Source organism: Eleutherodactylus coqui, chromosome 3 (genome assembly GCF_035609145.1).
Source record: "Eleutherodactylus coqui strain aEleCoq1 chromosome 3, aEleCoq1.hap1, whole genome shotgun sequence".
Classification (NCBI taxonomy): Eukaryota; Metazoa; Chordata; class Amphibia; order Anura; family Eleutherodactylidae; genus Eleutherodactylus; species Eleutherodactylus coqui.
The window spans coordinates 288,164,499-288,185,759 of NC_089839.1; the positions used below are offsets into that span (position 1 = coordinate 288,164,499).

The 21,261-nt window shown below is 42.7% G+C and overlaps 1 protein-coding gene across 1 annotated transcript in view; it reads left to right on the plus strand.

Annotated features, from left to right (window-relative positions):
- Positions 1 to 12,966, plus strand: part of TRABD2B (TraB domain containing 2B) — a 295,708-nt gene extending 282,742 nt beyond the window's left edge. Inside the window, exon 7 of the mRNA XM_066597625.1 lies at positions 11,897 to 12,966. Within this exon, the coding sequence (XP_066453722.1) occupies positions 11,897 to 12,110 (214 nt within the window). The 3' untranslated portion in view covers positions 12,111 to 12,966. The remainder of the gene's footprint in view (positions 1 to 11,896) is intronic.
- The last annotated feature ends 8,295 nt before the right edge of the window (positions 12,967 to 21,261 follow it).

The window sequence follows — 21,261 nt, forward strand, 5'->3', positions numbered from 1 at the left end:
TTCCAGGAAGAAATGCTCTGTCGGCGTAGAGGAGGACACAGCGGGAGGACAAGGTCGCAGCAGCAAGGAGTAAGCAGGAACAGCAGGAGGAGGAGGAAGCAGGAGCAGCAGTAGGAGGGAGAGGAGGAAGAAGCAGGTGGAAGAGAAAGAAGCAGGAGGAGGAGGAGGAGGAGGAAGAAGAAGCAGGAGCAGCAGGAAAAGATAGAAGCAGGAGCAGCAGGAGGAGGAGGACAAAGAGGCAGTGGGAGGAGGACGAGGAGGTAGGAGGAGTAGCAGCAGGAGGATAATGAGGACGCAGCAGCAGTAGTAGGGGGAGGAGGAAGAAGCAGGTGGAAGAGGAAGAAGCAGGAGCAGCAGGAAAAGATAGAAGCACGAGGGGGAGGAAAGAGGAGTAGGACAAAGAGGCAGTAGGAGGAGGACGAGGAGGCAGCAGGAGGATAACGAGGACGCAGCAGGAGCAGCAGTAGGAGAAGGACAAGAATGAGGATGCAGCAGCAGCAAGAGCAGCAGCAGCAGGAGGAGGAGAGCAAGGAGGCTGCAGCAGCCCATGCAAGGACCAAAACACTGGCAGTAGGTGAGTATCGATGTTTGTTTTTTTACATGTAGCGTAGTTAGGGCTTATTTTTGGAGAGGTCCGGAACGGATTAATGACGTTTCAATTAATTTCAATGGAGAAAATTGATTTGAGATAAGAGTGTTTCGGGTTAAGAACTCCGTCACGGAACGAATTCAACTCTTAAGCCAAGGCATCACTGTAGTGGAAAAACGTTATTAGATCGAGTCATCTAGTAACTAGAATTTCCTTAATCGGAGGACAGTTCACTCCCCTAGAGCTCTACCTAGATACCCTAGCCATGTCTAGTCGGATGGCTGTATTTTTCACATCCGTTTTTTAAAAAACGCAACATAACCTAATTTTTCAGTTTTTGCCTCCATATTGGTATTACTTTCTATTGGGTAAATACTAATCAGTATTTGGCCATTGAAAATAAAACCAGTGGTAATAAATACGGAGGCAAACACTGATGACATACAGTCGTAGTGTCATCTGTAACATGTCTGTAGTATGGATCCATATTACAGATGTGTACAGTACATTTGTCTGAAATTGGACTTAAATTCAGAAACGGAGCTAGTGTAGGGGTGCAGGAAGAGGCAAGGAACATGCCCTTGGGGTCTAGTCAGTCGGGTAGTCTAGTTGAGAAAACCGAACTAAGGACAGCATGACCCCAGGACAGATATGCACAGTGTCATATCTGTCCTGGGGCCATATTATGGTCACACCAGCACATGCTCATTGTCATTTTGGTGCAGGACACTAACAAGAACATTTTTGTGCTTGTGTGTAGAGATTGGTTGGCTGAGAGGCGTCTGGCCCAGCCACCCAATCACCGTTAGTCTGTGCATATTTATTTTGGCTCCTCCTCATAGAGGACACCAGTTACACTTCCAGTTTGAAAGCATATCTGGTCCTGTTGGAGGCTCACAGTCTTAGTCCAGTGTCCCAGTTCAAATAAGTCTGTTATACGTATACTATCTAGGGTGTTGTTACATCTTATTCCCTGTATCCTTTCGGTTCTTATTATTGTGAAACATCTATCTGTTTCCAAACTCCCTCTGAGGGACAGTCAGGGTCACCCTAAGTTCCTGATGTAGGGTCGTCCTTATCAGGGTGAGTGCTTCACTTTATGTAGGGATTCCTCTATCAGTAATGTGGGTCATATTTTGTGTTCCCACATGTTTGGTCCTTTCAGTTATATTACAGCATTCTTTCAGTATCCTTCTTATTCTTCGTCATCATGCCCAGCTTTATTTTTCTCGCAACATCATCTTGCGTTGTACCATGCTCCTTAGAGTCCTTCTTTCTTGCATTTTCATCTCCATATCCAGCATCTGGAGGCACAATAAAATTTAAAGGGAATGTTTCCAACATACCAATAAACTTACAAAAGAAATACACTCATTAACAAAAAATAATGCACCCTGAAAAGAAATGTCGGATTGCTGCAAGACCCAACAGGCAGATATATAAATGATTACAGTTTTAGTATGATTAGACACTTGATTTTGCCACCAGAGGCCATAAAAATGCTTCCCCTGTTGCCCTATAAAAAAAACTCTCAGGGTCTAATTTTGTGTAGTGTACCTATGGTTGAGAGATGGTTGACTGCTAGACATGTCTCTACAACACACTCGAAGACATTTTGCCCAGTTAACAAACTTTGAGAATAAGGGAAACAGGATGGTTGCTTCAACAAACTGCCCACCATCTAGGCCGTTCTAACCAAGCTATTAGGAGGTGTTGAGAGCAGTGGTTACGTGAGGGCACACGGTGAACAGGCTCCAGATGGCCCCAACAGACCACCAGTAGAGAGGATCATTTGATTCACTGACAAGCACAAACATATCCAACAGTTTTGTTGTCCACAATGTACACACCGGTGGCACCTAAATTACAGAAACCTGTCTCTGACTGGACCATTTCCAGGTGCATAGCAGAAGGAAATTTGGTGTCACGGCACCCACTATGTGTCCTGCCATCAACACCATCCCCTTCATTTGCAGTGGTGTCATGAATGAGAAACCTGGACTGTTACTGAATGGACCCATATTTTCTTTAGTAACAATTGCAGTTCCTCTTTGGAAGCCCACAACGTTCTTGTTCAGTATGGAGGCCTTGGGGCGAGCACTTGAATCCTACCTTTGCTGTGGAGTGACATACTGCCCCAACTGCTGATCTGGTGATCGAGGGATCCATCACTTACGACAGTTGGTCATCCCTAGTAGTGATCAAGGGACAATGACAGCTCAGCGATATGTTCAGGACATCCTGCAGCCACATGTGTTGCCTCTCATGGCAGGTCTTCCAGACATTTTTGGTTAGGATAATGCTCACTCACACACAGCAATGGTTTCCGAGGAATGCCTTCACCAGGTTACAACGCTTCCTTGGCCTACCCGGTTGGCAGATTAATCGCCAATTGCTAATTTATGAGACCAGCTCAGTAGCTAGCTTCAGTAGCCTAAAAGTATGCAGGATCTAGAGGAGCAGTTGCAACATCTCTGGGCAAATATGTTGCAGGATGATATACTAAGCCGATATGCCTCCATGCCAGATCGTATCATCATGTATCAAGGCTAGAGGTGGCCAAACAAAGTACTAGAAGCTCCTCTGAATTGTACAGTACAGAATCGTACAATAAATGTATCCTTTAGTTCTAATATAGTAATCACTTATAGTAAATAAGTCCACGAAACATTTCAACCTGTTTCACGGACATCGTATCAAGCTCTACCACACCCACATATGCCTAATGTCTTGTTTTTTGAAGAACCTTGCATTATATAGAACTTATGTGGCATCAGGCAACTGCTGACTAAAGACCATAGAGGTCCATGGCCAATGTTACAGAGTAGTTGTAGAAACACAATGGCTAGTGATATTTTCATATAAACATGTTGATGGGCCACTAACTTTGAGGGTTTTTAAATTCAATATACCAAGTAAATCCAAAACCAAAATTCAGCTTGGTGCTTGTATTTCGTGTCGGCCGTCGCATGCTGTGATGGGACATCAACGAGGAGAAGTTTCGAACGACACAACTTTAACCAATAATGCCAGGAAACCTACACTATAGAAGTCACATAGAAAGGCACATGGAAGTCGGGGACCACCCTGTTTGTAAAAGTTATTTTTCTAGCAAATATGAGTAAATTAAAGGTTTGGCGAGAAAATTTATACAGAGGACATTTGGCGGCAAATATATAAATGGAAGGTAACTGATACCTAGTCCAAAACCCAATACAGTTTTTAAATCCAGCCCTGATAGACTTTCCAGTAAAGAGCGAGACGTGCCCTGTTAAGTTTTATATACATTTCTCCACTAATAACCTTTAATTGGTTCCTTGTAAATTTATTGCACAGAACAATATGTCATACAAATGGACCATTCAAGGGCTGCAATGTGTAATAATTCATTAAAGGGAAAACGTACCCCATTCATAAGTGTTTATTTCCTCTTCATTTCAAAACTAATGTATAGTAAAAATTTATGGATTTATACGAAAGTAGAAAAAATGCCCCTTATGGTGGAACGAACTCCATTATCATAAACATCATTAACAATTGATGTGCTTCGAAGAACTAAAGGGAAAAGAGGAAGAAGTAGCCAGGAAGGATGGAATCATGAGCCTGTGAATATGAAGAAGTGGATAGGACATTATGGCGTAATCACACAACAATGGGTTTTCCAACATTCATGTTATAAACATAGGACCCCATCAATCAGGAGGATGGGGCTCCCCAGACCACTTTTTCACCAGGTGAGATGACAGCTGCACCTTCTTCAGGAGTAAATGGTGAAGTAGCTACACATGCGGTTTTCTGTATTCAGTTAGGGTTGTCCCACTCGGAGCTGTTTTGCTGCATTTATCTTTACCTTTTTACCCCCAATAAAATAAAAAAATTGAAAAGAAAATCAGTGAAAAAAAAAGATATTAAAAATAGTCTTATATGTCATGGAAAAAAAAACATAGCAACAATAATTTTGGTAGCTGAAGGAAAGAAAATGGCGCAGTAGAAGCACCACATTGGTAAAATTCCTAAAAAGTGTCTGGACTTTTAGGTACAAAAACAGCCTGGTCCTTAAGGGGTTAAACTAGTAATCCCACAAAGAGTCTTAGGAGTCATCCAATGCTGTGACACCCACAGTTGCCGGAATAAGGCTCCTGAGTCTCCTGTTCCTCCCCATTGCAGTCATTCGAATGGACCTGCAGCGAGCATTTTTATCATCATGACCATAGAATATGAATAGAGAAGCAACATTGCGCAGTTGAGCGTGCCAATAAATGACTAATGTAGGAAAATAATAGGAAATTTATAAACAACCTTTAATGAAGTTGTCTGTGACTTTTGGGACTTCTACTATTGATGCCCTATCCTCAGGATAGGTCATCATCGGTTCATCAACGGGAGTCTGCCATTCAGGATCCCCAAATATCAGCTGTTTGCCCTGCCTATTGTCAGTGCAGACGAGTCGTTCCTCGCTCAATTCTAGTTTTCTTGAATTGAGCGATGAACTCCTATCAGCGGTGCAGGCTGTTATCACAGTCAGCAGCACTGATAAGATTCTTTCAGCTCATGTCCTGCTGGTAGTTCACATCAGGACGCCGGCTGTAATCGTGGAGAACAATACAGCTGTTTGCTTCTGCAGAACAGCTGTATTGTTCACCAAGCGATAGCGGTGGTGTCCGCTCCGCCTGCATAGCTCTTAAGTAGCTATTTAGCTACTACAGACTAGGCAAAGATGATCGCTCAAAACTGTCACTCAAACTATCGTTTGAGTGCCTTTTGAGCGATCATCTGTCAGTGTAAATGGGGTCATAGTCTTTGTAATGTTTTACTAAGAGAGAAGTATCACACATTTCTTCTCCGATGCATCGAAAAATAATTAGGCATGCCTGATTGATGAGACTAAAATACCCTTTGAGTATCACCTAAATTAAGTGATTACTTTAACATTGTATGGTATATCATTTTTATCCATCTGATTTGGAATCATTTAGAATATGACATCCCACTGGACCCTGTTGAACGCCTTAATAAACAACCATGTCGGCAGATTATCTGATGTAGAAGATCAGATATCAAGGTTAAATATTTATGAGAAGATCCATAAAGGCATTCGGAGAGTTTGCTTTGGAAATGTCCCTTTCTCTGCATAGTCCAGCCCCCTCCGGAAGGTTTCTCATTATTTCTTGCATGTCTTTGTTAGTGCTTTGTATGACTGTATGAGTAATATATGTCCTGACAGTTGTGTTGGTTATGTATGGCCTTAAATGAGTACACATCTGCTACTTGTCATACAATTGGGTGCTCAGTTGTAGCCTTTATTGCTGACTGTAGCCATTGTGCATCCAATACTACTTCTGTCCACTTTGTTCTTCAGCAGTACATCACCTCACACATCATATGGACTCTGTACCCTGTTATTGGTTAAATCTGTTTTTATGTAGCATTATGCTCAACTGATTGTACTGAAGTTGTATGTGTCATATATGAACGACTGCCGGTTTACTCTGAATGAAGGCGGGCAGCCCGGAAGAGATTTCTAGTGCGCTCCACCTCCATTGTGAGCAATCATCGCTCCTGTGTGAATGCATGTAACAAAAGCCTTAAACAAGGGCGTTTTAAAAGGGTTTAAGTAAACCGTTGTTTAAACTACTATTGAAAGGAGTCTGTCAGCAACTAAACCAGTTCTGTCTGTAGGCCATCAATTGACAACTCAGACCCAACTAATACTTTGTCATTGAAGTTATACTTGGCACAACTTCTTTAAAGATCAGTCTGTCAGCTCCTATGAGCTAAACTTATGGGCTCATAGGAGCTGACACGTTGAGTCTAGAGATTTGGGTATTATATTTACTTTCTCCGCCATTCCCTTGCTGTGCACTGCCAAAGTTACTGCTGAATGCACCCAGCAGACTACAAAGGTGCGAGCAGAGAATGCCAGAACTAGTCCTCCCCTTCCATGTGCCCACTAAGTAGTCTCGCGGTGGCATTCAGCGGCTTTGATAGCACACCGGAGGAACAGTGGTGAAGGCAAGTATAAGGCCCACATCCCTGGACTCAGCGTGTCAGTCCTATGAACCCATAGACAATCTCTTTAATACGGAGGATGCAAATAATACCTATATACAGAGAGGGTTATTCCCAAGATTTACTTTCATCATGTAGCTATTGGATAGACGATAAAAGTCTAATCATCGGGGGCATCACTGCTGAGACCCCCACCAATCCTAAAAACAGGGGTTCTAATTTTAATGAAGTTGACAGAAATAGCAGAGTACAAGCACTTGGCTATCTCCGGCAGTCCCATTGAAGATGAATGGAGCAGCACCACACGTGCTCAACCACCATTCCATTCAAGCTCCTCCTCGCTGTGCATAGTGAGCCCATAGTAAGGAAGAAAAGGGACATGGGACCCCCATTCTTGGCATTGGTGGAGGTCTCAGTGGTGAGACCCCTGCTGATCAGACTTTATCACCTATCCAGTGGATAGGTCAATCATGGGATATCCTTTACAATTGGTTTGTTCTTGCTGGAGAGAACATTGTATATGCCTTATGTATGCTCCACTATAGCAAGTGCTGATTACAAATGCAAGCCTGAACATTCCTCCTCACACCTAACCGCCAAGAGCCAGATAAGATAGCCCCAAGTGCCTGCACCGTATGGACACTGTACCGGGTAGCCTAATTATCAGGGAGCTAATAGCTCTGACAACTGGGCCTGTAGGTTTGCACAAAGCACTTTGCAACCTGTCAGCAACTATCCCTAAATTGTAATGATATCTGACCACAGAGTGTATCTGTCATGGAGGTGTATGTAAAAGGACACAGAAGACTCTAGTAATGAGGCTATTTGTCTCTGGCTATTTTCACGGAAGAAATGGACTGGGACCCAGTGCAAAATCCGTAACAGGTTCACCCTCATCTATCTGAAGCCATTCATAATACTAGAGTCCTCTTATATGGCAGAAGACTTGTGATCAGCAAACTTTTGAAAGGTTCACTTCGAGAGGTTCACCGAACGTTGGCAAAAAGCTTGGTTTGGTCTGAAATAGTTTGAACCAAACTGGAAGTTCTACAAAACTCCTAAAAATGGTCTATAACGCTAAGAGTCATAAAAGCACTGAATAACACTTAGAGTGTCATCTAAGGCTTTTATGGCCCTATACAGTGGTTTATACACCAGTGTTCAGGGCTAACATTGAGCGAACCGAACCAGTAGAACTTTGTTCTGGCTAGAATCTTGCTAAAAGTTCAGTTTAAGTTTAGCCAAACCAAACTTTTAGCATAGTTGAACTCAAAACAGGGTTTTATTGCTTCGGGTCGCTCAACACTACATAGGACCTTTGGGCCCATTCAAGCACCAGGACACAGTAGAAACTGCTGTCTTTGCACCCGCTATAGCAATGCCCTTGGAAATGGATAAGGTTCTATTCATATCATGCTTCTGGACTATGTTTAAAAGGATTTTCCGGTCAAAAATACTATTGATGACCTATCATCAGGATAGATGATCAATAGTTGGTCGGCTGGGGTCAGTCACTCAGGCCCCCGACTGATCAGATGAGCAGGTGCATGCTGTCAGCATCACAATAGCAGAGGTCGGAGCAGAAGCCTCTGTGCCGATCTCCCATGTAGTGGGCGGCGCTGGTAACTGCAGGCACAGCTCTCATTGAAATCAATGAGAGCCGTGCCTGTAGTTACAAGCGCCGGCCACTACATAGGAGGTCGGCGCAGGAGCTTCCACCCCAACCTCTGTGCATTTGGAGCAGAAGTCTCCGTACCAACATCCAATGTAGTGGGAACTGATCACTGCAGATCTGGCAACTGAAACCTTCAATGATCAGCTAATCTTAATGCACATCTTCTACAGTAGTCGCTAGGGATTAAAGGTCATGGACCCATTCGTACCCATTGTAGTCATGCTATACTTTAGTTGGGTTCCTGAAATTAATTTGAGGAGCACAGTCAACTTTAAAGACTAATTGTAGTTTCATAAAACTTCTGATATATCATAGTGACATGTCAGAAGTTTTGATTGGTGGCTTTCAGGTGCTGAGACCCCATTGATCATTGAAACAAAGGGGCAGAAGTGCTAAGCAGAGCATTGTGCCACTGTTGGTTCTTCTTGGAAGCAGGAGAGAGGCTCACAGACATTTACAGACTTCAACAAGCCCTTCTTCAGCTGGGGAGAACCAATCACAGTGGAAAGGGCGCCGTGCGTGGCTGAGCGCTTCTGCCCCTTTGATTCAGCAATCGAAGGGGGTCTCAGCAAACCTGACCCCCACCAATCAAAATTTCTGCCATATCACTATCATAGGTAAACGTTTAACACGTCACTATTAGGCCTCATGTAAACGGGCAAAAGAAGAATTAAAATCCGCAGCGGATTTTAACTCTTCTCCTGCCCGCGGATCCGCATCCCATAGGGATGCATTGACCACCCGCGGGTAAATAAATACCCGCGGATGGTCAATAAAAGTGATTTTTTAAAAATGGAGCATGAAAAAATCTGGACCATGCTCTATTTTCGTGCGGGTCTCCCGCAGGCTTCTATTGAAGCCTATGGAAGCCGTCCAGATCCGCGGGAGACCAAAATCAGAATTTACTCACCTGCTCCGGATCTTCCCTTCGCCGCGGCTTCATCTTCTCTCCGCCGCGGCCGGATCTTTTTTCTTCGGGACGGCGCATGCGCTGGGCACGTAACCGACGTGCCCTGCGCATCCGCCGAGCCGAAGAAAGAAGATCCGGCCGCGACGGAGAGAAGATGAAGCCGCGGCGAAGGGAAGATCCGGAGCGGGCGAGAGGTGAGTAAATTCTTATTTTTATGTCTCATGTCCGCGGGGCAGGAGGGACCCGCTACGGATTCTACATGGAGAATCCGTAGCGGGCCTGATTTTCCCCGTGGACATGAGGCCACAGTGCTTGAATGCTTCAGCTGCTCCTGGTAGGAGATATAGGGCAACACTACAATAATTTCATCAATTTGTACATAGGACAATTTCCACCTACTGCTTATTCCCAGCTACACACTTCAGAGCACTTGATGTTTATTCTCCTTTACGTAACGCACTTGTAAATATGTTGTATAAAATCCGGGTGATACGTCTCTATCCTTGAATCCCAGATACAAAGAATAGTAACAAAAATGTATTTGTATCATTTTTATTATTGCATCGTTATCCTTTACGGATACGGTACATTCTACATTATCTGTAAGGTTATCAGCTCAAGGAAAAGAAGATAATTGCCACAATAGAAAATGTGTTTATGGAAAGAAAAACATGTAAGTGTGGCGCATTAAAAGAACAGAAGCATCGCATAAACATTGTAGAGTATATAATAGTACAAAGCAATTGTTCTGTTCTGCTGCTTTTATTCAAGAAGTACCGGCAGGGTAAATATCTGGAATGTACAGTTACTTAACTTGTTGTTCTACAGATGCAATCACAATTCTTCAACCCCCCCACCCACCCCCATTGCAAATGAGCCAAATTTATAAACTTTCAACTGCTTGCAAAAACACAATCAAACAAGAACAATTCAAACAACTCAACACAACTAATATAACGATTAGTTTCTCCAAATTCAACGCAACGTTTAATGACTACTGTAGTCCCAGAATATTTAGCCCTTTCATGACAAGCGTTCTTTAGTATCCCACCAAAGATTTTCTATGGGGTTCAGGTCAAGCTGCTGTGATGGCCACTCGAGAATCTTCGAGGACTTCTTTTGAAACCAAGCCTTGGTGGACTTTGAGGTCTGCTTGGGATGATTGTCCTGTTGGAAGGTCCAGTGACACCCAAGGTTCAGCTTCTTCACAGAAGACATTACATTTCCTCCTAGGATTTCCTGATACTTGACAGAATCCATCTTGTCTTCCATGCTCTGCAGGTTTCCAGTGCCAGAAAAAGCAATGCAGCCCCAGAGCCTCCCCGAGCCTCCGCCATACTTCACTGTAGGCTGCAGGGTATTCTTTTAAGTGTGGGCTTCATTCTTCTTCCAGACATACCTGTAATCAATAGGCCTGAAAAGTTCCAGTTTTGTTGAATTGCTACACAGAACAAAGTCCTTGAGCTTATGTGGTTATTTTTATGGTTTTGAGAATATTAGAGCTGACTTTTCTTGTGCTTTCGAGTTAGTAGAGGTGGACGTCTTGGAGTTTGGGCATGAAGATTTTCAGTGTTTAGTATGTTCCTTACTGTGCAAATAGAAACCTCAGTGTCTGCTGCCACCAAATCCCGTTGCATGCCTCTTGTAGTCACTCAAGGTTTTTTGAACTCTTGCCTCCTCATCTGATGACAGCCGGTGATAGCTTTCTCTTTCTGCGTCGTCCAGGTCCCATAGCCAGTGTTCCTCAAACTTTGAAGCTGCAAACTCTGTTTTCAACTGTATCTCTAGGAAATTCTCTGCCATTGCTAGCTTTTTGTAAACCTTTTTCTTGTTTGTGCAAGACAATAACTTCTTCTCTTAACTTTTTGGACCACTCTATTGACTTGGGTCTATGACGTGGGTTGGGAGGGGTATCATCTCTCCTGGGAGAGCACCAAGACAGTGAGTGGGGAGACGTATAAGGCCATCCATGCTCCTCTGGGTAACATACAAATAAGGTAGATGGAACGATACCTCTGCAGCGGCACCTATTGGATGGCAGCATTCCTTCAAACCAATGCTTGACCCTTTATACAGGTCTATAGAGCTATGACTCAAAATTGAAAAACCCTGAAACAGCTGTCTGTGTATGGATTCTGGCTTTGTTTTCAATTCCCAATTATTGCTCTACAGGCCTATATAAAGGGTCAAGCATTGATTTGCAGGAATGCTGCCATCCAATAGATGGCGCTGCAGAGGTATTTTTCCATCTTCCTTAGAAGTTGAAGAGGAGCCTGTGATGTAAGTATGGCTTCCATTATGCTGGTACATCACTACAAGCAGCTTTAAAAAAATGATACGTCCCTGGATAACTCCTCTAACTACTGCTCCTTAGGGACTAAGGTAGTGCTAGAATAAAACATAGACACAACAAGAGATACAGTACGAGCTTGTGTTGCCCCTGGGTATCACACAATAGCATTACAGATGATGGCACAAGTAGAGTAATGCAATACAAGGAATTAGCCCCAAAAGTTAAAAAAAACACACAAAACCTTATATACCTAAATCTGGCTTTATAGGTGTGAAGATAAATAATAATGAGCAAGCAACTGTGCCAACTTGCCAATCTTCGAATGGTTCTGTTGATGGCACTTGGCACAATTCTTTCATTTTGAGTCTTCAGAGTATTTCACTTGTCATTAACATTCAACAACTTCTATTTTTTTTGCAGTACAACCACATTGCCATCAAATACTAGAAACATCAATGAAGAGGAAGCGGAAGACTCCATCATGTGGCTTTCCAACCAAGACGATGTGTCTGACGTATATGTGGAGCTCATGAACGTTCATAGCAGCTCTGCGAACACATGTGGCCAGGCTCTAGCTATTATTTTGTCTGTTCTGTTAACTGTATATATGGCCAGAGTGAGAACTGCATCCTGACAGTATACGGATCTAGTCGCCACAAGCCTCACCGGATAATCCTGCTTTGGACATAGTCTGGATAAACTTTCTGTGAGAAGAAAAAGATTTCAAATGCAATCAATGCAACTAAGTGAAACATATGAGTATTCTTGGGAGAGGAAGCAAAAATAAGTGTTGTGTCCATGTTTTATATTTCCTTTCTTATACCACACTTGCACCTATACACAATGGGGTCATCATTTTGGGGGGCTAGAGCGATGACAAGGTACCATACCTTAGGAATGTACTAGGTAGGAATTGGTCCCATCACTAGTGATTGTATCGTGATGGATGGTAGAACCACCCACAAAATGATATACTGGGGCATAACTTAAAGCTCTTGGGTCCCAACATAAGATGTGTAACAGGTTCTCTCCAATACCGACTATAACCATTTATAACATTGGCGCAGCAGAGTGGCTATTGGGTAAGGGGGCCTGAGTCCGACTGCTTCCTCTGCACCCCCTATAGCTGCACCCTCTTCGTTAATGTGTTGCTTATTAGAGAAAACTCCTTTAAATTTCATCATCTATAACGCCACGTTACTGGGTGGTATTTAACCCAATGATCATCCTCTGAAGTTCCGGCTAAAAGGAAGAATTAAAGTAATGTATAGTGTAAGTATACATTGTATTGCTCACTGAAGCTCGTAGGTGGCTTACATGCTATTACCCCTTAGATATAGAAGGGTCCCAAACAAGTCTTAGGTGGCATTTTGAGCATTCTCTATGCTTTATAGTGCCTGTAAAATGGACTGTATGTATCATATGTAGAGATGAGCGAGTATACTCGCTACAGGCAATTGCTCGAGCGAGCATTGCCTTTAGCGAGTACCTGCCCGCTCGAGACTGAAGGTTTGGGTGCCGGCGCGAGGGAGCGGTGAGAAGGAGGGTGCGGGGGGGAGAAAGGGAGAGAGAGATCTCCCCTCCATTCCCCCCCGCTCTCCCCTGCAGCTCCCTGCCCGCCGCCGGCACCCGAACCTTCAGTCTCGAGCAGGCAGGTACTCGCTAAAGGCAATGCTCGCTCGAGAAATTGCCTGTAGCGAGTATACTCGCTCATCTCTAATCATATGTAGAGTTGAGCGAACCAAACCAGTAGAGACCTGTTTCAGGTCAAACTTTGCAAAGGAACATTTTCTCACAAGCCCGAACCAAGCTTTTAGAAAAGTTTTTCCCAGAACAGGGTTCTACTGGTTCGGTTTGCTCAACACTAGTCCTGAACCTTTAACTATCTAGATAACACTATCTAAGAGGCATAAAAGCCCTGTATAACAATCTCAGAGTGTTTTACAGGACATTTATGGCTCTTAGACAGTGTTATACACCAGTTTTAGGGGTTTCAGTGAATTTCTTGTTCAGGTGGAACTAATTCGGAACAAACCAAACTTTTTGCAGAAGTTTGATGAAGCAGCTGAACCAAACCTTTCAAAATTCGCTCATCACTAACACGTACTTAATTTTACACCCTACACAACTGGCACTTTGAAGGCCATTCATTTTCTGCATATAATCCTACTCCATTTGGACTTTATAGGGTTCCCACTGTATTTCAAATTGGTCTGTCAAGTGACAAACTACTTTTAACGAAGGTGTATCATCTCTCCTTACATGTCTGTGTTGTTAAATATTTGTATTCCCCATGAATAGTCTTTACTTAGAACTCTACATTGAGTGTTCCTCTATCTTTCCTCATGGAAATGTAGGAATATATTGACAATTGGTTGTTACCATCCCCTTTGTCAATGGAGAATGTATCTAAACACTGTCAGCAGAGAGAACTGATCATATTTAAAGCAAGCCACCGGTCTAGAGACTGGTGGAGGGGGTATCTTATCGGCACTTCATCTTCACCTCCATCTTTCCTTTGTGCCGCTTCTTGTCTTGTTTTTGTGTGGCCAGGATGGTCACCACCATCTTTAGACTTCCTAATAACCCGTAATGTATTGCTAGTGTTGGACTACCAATGCACTATACCTACTCTGTGATTAACCAACATTGCTCAAGTGGTCAATGTGGGCCAATCACAGAGCAGTGCAAAGTTTGGTTAGAAAATGGTGGTAGCCATCTTGGTCGTCTGAAGTTGGGGCCAGACCATCACAATGGAAGGACAGAGGTGTCCATAAAGAGAGTCACTTTAATAATTATGCATAGGAGTAGATTATCTTATAAAACTACAGTAAAAGTATCCTCAGCTTATTTATGCCACAAGCCTACAATATTGAAGACATGTTTGGGGCATGTACATAGGCAAAGGGGTATGGATGGGTAGTTTCAATTGTAAAGTTGGCCATACACATTAGATAGCTGTTGGCATCTGAGCATGCATTTTCTCTGAATGGGAAGCAGGTAATAAGTTGATATCTTCCACCTCATGTGCCATCAGTGCAGTGTCTGGAGGCCCCCATACACATTAGATGATTGTCAGGTTCCGCCAAAAATAGTGGCTTGTCTAATATACATCTCATGTTCTCAAGCAGCAGATCCCTATGGCAGTAGCTTATCTCTTCTGCAAACAGAAGGATCTGGCATGTTGAAATTAAGACCTTGATTCATGTCTCTCTTGACATCTGCCATCAGGGAAGAATCTGGATACCCCATATGCATAAGATCAGTGCTAGCCTTAGATTAGATTGTTCTCTGTGCATTTTTTGGCACTACTCCATCATAAGAAAAAACTGTATGTATTGCACTGATAAGCACTCTACTTGTGCAGAAAGCAGCAAGATAGCAAATATCCTTAGCAGAACAGCTCAGTGAATAAATACTGTACCAGAACCAAGCTCAGTACATAAATACAGCACCAGAACCAAATTCCGTCATTAATACAACACGAGAGTCAAACTCACTATATAAATAGTGCACTAGAACCAAGCCCATAACATGAATGTAGCAGCAGAGCTAAACCCTAACATAACTACTATACCAGAACCTAGCTTAATGCATAAATATAGTAGAAGAACTAAGCAATTGTGTTGCAGGAGTTGTGATGGGATGAACATCAGAGGGGAGGAGACAGAGCCAGGAGGAGGATGATTCATGTAGATCTACAAGATGCAGCCAAACAAAGGAAGGAGATCATCTGCCTAGGGGGAGCTAAGTGAGGTGATCACACTCAGCCTACATCTACCTTGTGTTCCCCTTACAAGCTGGTGGCTGGCGCCCTGCACGACTGCGCGAGTTGCATTTAGCTAAGGTCTGCCATGAATAGATACCCAATTAAAATCAACAGGCTGGCGCTATGTTAATCTGATGTGCATGGGCAGCTTAATACCATTAGGTTCTCAAAAGGAATTTTTGAGAAATTAGGGACAGATGTGTTCTGTACCTATTGTCTGTACAGTGAGTGGCCGAAGGTGGATGGCAAGCAAAAAAAGACATTTCAATAAGGACAAAAAAGGTTTTGCATTTTAGTATTAAAAAATGTTGCTGCTTAAATGGTGGTGTGGATTTTGTAATCAGCACCCTGCAGTATTAATATTTGCTAATCTGTTTTCTGGTAGTAAAATTACCCTTTCAGTACCCAGAATCTCATCACACAAGTCCTAGAATGACCCCCATTAAGCACCATCGTTGACCTACACATCTGATCATCTCATATCTCGCTATGGCCTCCCACTTTGCAGAATTTTCTTTGAGTAATTTAAAAAAGAGTGACTCTTGAGTTGTCCCCTTTGGGCTCTGTGAAAACAAAAACTGGATAGGAGAGTATTACTTTACAGTTATTCTGGCTTTGATCCATGACAAAATTATATTTTTTTCCTATGCAAAGTATCCCTTTTAGCAATACCATACTCTATCAACCATAGGGTTTGGGTAACTTTTTGGATATATTGCCAGACTGGGCTGTCCAAGTGCCAATTCTTGATTCCAGAATTGGTATATGGGCCCTGTCCTAAAGGTCCTTTTACATTAATTCAGCCGGTGCCAACGATCACTGATCAACAATGAGCATGTCGATCAGTGCTCATTCCCTTCATGTAGACAGGCAGACAATCTGCTATATGGGGACGACCTATCATTAACATGATTGTACATCCCCGTACAGATGTCATTGATTGGATGCACATCTCCTTGTTTACATGGGGAGATGTGCAGCCAATCAGTGACCATTTTTATGCTCACCTTAATGACATGTTCAACCGATCAACAACTGTTTGCTCATTGATTGCCCGATTGTTCGCCCTTTTACAGGGCTCGATTATTGGGCGAATGAGCATTCACAAGAACGTTTGGGCCTGATAACCGGCCCTTGTAAAAGCACCTTTAGTTCCACTATGTAATGATGTTGGGATTGTGCAAGGGGCTGTTCACACCACATTTTAGCCCTCCGTCGAGTGTGTACATTTTGATACAAAAAACATTTTAAACCGTATTGCTTGACGTACCCATAGATTGTAACTGAGTACACGTTTGACAGTGTTTGACTTCCCTTATATTTGTGTATGCTTTTTTTTGTGGATCCAGAAAGCATACCGTACGATACCTTTTTGTTCTGCAAAAACATTTGCTCGATGTACGCAGTCTTTTTACATTACAGTCAATAGGAAACGTATAAAAATGTAAAGCTTTACGTTTCTATACGTTAAACATTGTATAGAGGTGAGAGGTGAGTTGCGGCGGTGAGCAGGGAGTAGCGGGGGGGGAGAGAGGGAGAGAGATCTCCCCTCCGTTCCTCCCCGCTCTCCCCCGCCGCTCCCTGCCGGCACCCGAATCTTTTGAGACGAGCGGGCAGGTACTCACATAAGACACTACTCGCTCGAGTAGTTTGCCTTATCGAGTATGCTCGCTCATCTCGCTCGCCTAAAAAAAAAAGTGTTCAACTACAAAACCTTATATGAAAGATTTTACAGTTAAAAACGTGTAAGTTTCTTAATATCAAAACGGATACAATTGTATGGAAACGAATGGTTAACGTATGGAACACAATTGGATTGTTCTCAGTAAGACAAACAACAATTTTTTTATAGATATGATACCTTTTAATGGCTAACAAAAAGACATGATGTTACAGCACGCTTTCGAACCTACTTAGGGTTCTTCATCAGGCTGATGAAGAGGCCAAGGGGGCTTGAAAGCTCGATATAACATCACGTCTTTTTGTTAGCCGGTATAAGGTATCTATAAATTGTTTTTGTTTCTCCTATCCATATGTAAGACATGGCGATTCTGGTGCAGATTTCTCTGTGGCACAATTTTCCGACACGTCTGAAGACTGCAACTTCTGTAAAGCTGCCAATATTGGGCCCAGGTGGTTGGATGCACCAGTCACTGACCTGCTTAGGGAGAGGGATGAGGCACATTATGATGTTACTTAGGTTAAATTGTACATAAATTAGGCCTTTTATATGGTTTTGGATATACCCAAGTGGCTCCTGTGCTTCTTTCATAAAAAGGAAATATTATTTTGTGCCTTAAAAAAAAATTCAATCCAGATTTTTTTTCTTTTGTACCCAAAGCTTTTTAAGTTGAGAAAAAACAATTTGAAAAAAAATATAAATTTCCAACATGAATTTCATTTTTTTTTTGTCTGCAACGAATTCTGCATTATGGTAAAACTCTTTTCTTAGTTTAACCAATACAAAAACATTCTTTTCTAAAGGTTTTCATCATAACCATACATTACCCCCCCCCCCTCCCCCCCTAGTTGTAGATTTCCTATTACCAAGAAGACAGAATTCTATAGTATTACATTCTTGTTGTTTTTCAGGCCTCCACCAGTACTGGAAGGGTAAATTATCACAATGCAATCACATATATTGTCTTAACATCTTCTTATTCTAGAAGGATCTTTTATTTCCCATAGTGCTATGGGGCTATGTAAATTTATGTTGTGTTCATACAAAAATGTATTTATTCTTGTTTTTTTTGGGGTCATGTACAATAACATTCTAAGGTAGTGCCTTAAAATACCTAAATTAATATTTTATGTGACTTTATTGCACAAGTTTATCAAACATAAACACATCCAAAATTAATGTTTTATACAAAGACGTAAGATATCTATGTGGATAAAATAAAAAAAAGGATTATATCATATCGACTCGTGTGTTTGGTGGTTTGTTCAAGGAGAAAATACAGAATATAACTAATTACAGGAGTTTTCCGCATTGAAAAATCGCTATTTTTTATTTTTAAAAAAGTTCCTTTCACAATCATGTTAATTGTTAACATTCTCTATAGGACACAAAGGCAGCATCCCGACGTGTATCCCCAGCGAGTGCTGAGGAAGAGGTTTATTTCCCTCGAAGCGCAGGTTTTAAGTAAAAAATAGAGGAGTTGAATGGAGTGAAACTGAAAGGGAGGAGACAGAGATTGGATATTAGACAGTGAGGGTGATCAATGAACGGAACAGGCTGCCACAGGAGTTGGTGAGTTCTCCTTCAATGGAAGTCTTCAAACAAAAGCTGGACAAATATCTGTCTGGGATGCTTTAGTGAATCCTGCACTGAGCAGGGGGTTGGACCCGATGACCCTGGAGGTCCCTTCCAACTCTACCAGTCTATGAGTTTGGCAATAACCAATCTCATATCATTCCATTACGCATGGAGGATTTTTTCTTCACATAATCTGCTTATGTTTTCTGTTGTTCTACATTGTACCTTACCGGAATCATATTACATGCTGAGGGCCTCTTCACACAATTTACACAACTTATTGTGCCCGTAAAATACACGCAAAACACAGAAATTGATTTCAATGGGTTTGCTCTCATGAGCGTGTTTCGAGTGGGCATTTTGCAAAAAAGTAGGACCTGCTCTATCGTTCTGTGTTTTGCGCAGCAAAGACCTCCATAGAAGTCTATGTAAGGTGCAACAATATGCAAGGGGATGCGTGAAACACTACGCAAAACCACAAAAAATATATATATATGGACCACATTAGGCTAACAGCCTTTTAATTCACAGAAAGGGTGTGTGAACTGGCCCTGCCTGCTCAAAAAGTACAGTACTATGTGCAGGCACGTGTGCAAAGGTACCTCATCCAACCTAGTTCATGCTCAAATATGCTGTGGTGAGCCTTGTTGGGCATACACTTGAGTGCAGAAGCATTGTAAAAAGCTCCTTTGTGAGGGAGGCCTAAGACTGTGTAAATGTGCCAGGCGGGTGTCGCATCATGCAGTTTTTCATTAAGGGCCCATTGGAGTTGTGTCCGAAATTCTCCGGTAAAACTCATATCAGACAGCACACGGACACTCATCTGTGTGCAGTCCGATTCGGCTCCATGATTCGGATATGCTGAGATTTATTTCACACAGACCAGCGATCTATGTAAAAATGGTTGGGAATAGTCTCATTGGTTCTAATGGGTGCATGTGTTATCCGTGAAATACACAGACAGCACGCAGACGGGAAGTACGCCTGTGTGCATGAGCCGAAATGAGCGCCTTTATCAGTGCAAGACATTAACTTATGCGACAGCCACCTGGCACTTTTACAATCGCCCATATGTGAAGAGTGCTGGCCCAGCCAGAGTAACACCAATCAGGGATGGAGTGCAAGGTCAGGTGGCTGCCATATGAGTTGATTGCTTTCAGAGGCGCTCCATCCGTCCAGGCAATGGGCCCAAAAAGTGTTAAACAAAACAGCTTAATAAAAAAATGTACAAAAAAAGCCCAACAACACATTTTTGCCTGTAAAATGCCCTTTTTAGGTGAAAAAAAACGCCTAATCACCCGTACTGTAAACATATTATATCCACTATCCCATATGGTGAATGGAGAAAAAAAATGCCAGAATTACTATTTTTCATTCATCTTCCTCTAAAAAAAAAACACAATAAAAAATTGTAAAATAAAATGGTGAAAATTGTTATTTTCCAACCCTTTCCCCAAAAACAAATTCAATAAAACTTAAACAATACAATATATGTATCTCAAAAATCAAGGCCTTATAAGTCTATTTTTCATTCCATTTAGCAAAAATCACCCAGCCCTAATCTGAGGTTTCTCCATTCCTGGCAGTTAAAGCAGGAGCCTGGCTGTCAGTAATTAGCCAAGCCACGGCCTTAAAAAGATGTATGTGCAGGTTTAAAGGGGTTGTCCCGCGCCGAAACGGGTTTTTTTTTTTTCAACCCCCCCCCCCCGTTCGGCGCGAGACAACCCCGATGCAGGGACCTAAAGGAAGCTTACCGGAGCGCTTACCTTAATCCCCGCGCTCCGGTGACTTCAATACTTACCGGTGAAGATGGCCGCCGGAATCCTCTTGCTCCGTGGACCGCAGCTCTTCTGTGCGGTCCATTGCCGATTCCAGCCTCCTGATTGGCTGGAATCGGCACGTGACGGGGCGGAGCTACACGGAGCTACACGGAGCCCCATAGAAGACTGCAGAAGACCCGGACTGCGCAAGCGCGGCTAATTTGGCCATCGGAGGGCGAAAATTAGTCGGCTCCATGGAAACGAGGACGCTAACAATGGAGCAGGTAAGTAAAAAACTTTTTATAACTTCTGTATGGCTCATAATTAATGCACAATGTACATTACAAAGTGCATTATTATGGCCATACAGAAGTCTATAGACCCACTTGCTGCCGCGGGACAACCCCTTTAAAGCCCATTAGTGAGGCCAGTAAAAAGGAGTATTAGCCGTCACTAAAGACCCTTTTACACAAGATGATTATCGCTCAGAATCATTCAAAGTAACATGCTCCCATGGAATCAAACTACTAACAACCACTTGTCAGTTAGTATGTGAGTGCTTCTCATGCTTCAGCCCTGGCAACGTCCTGGTGAGGACCTGCGGTTACTTCACTGCTGTGGGAGGAGCCATTGTGTAGTTTAGTAAAAGAGATTCGGTGGGCTGAAGGACCTGCAGTGACGTCACTGCTGTGGGAAGAGCCATTGTGCAGTTTGGTAGAAAGTACTGTATGCTGGATGCATATTAAGTTTTTTCCACAAGACTTTTGCACTATTCAGCAATTCCAGCAACCTGATTGGTTGTTTGGTGAATCAGCCAACCCAAACAACCAATCACTGTGAATCAGACAACCAATCAGGTTGCTGGAATTGTGAATCAGCCAACCCAAACAACCAAGCAGGTTGCTGGAATTGCTGAATAGTGCAGAAGTCTTGTGGAAAAAGTTAATATGCATACTGGATAAACCGACAGCAGCTATTACCAGGACCTGTGATGATG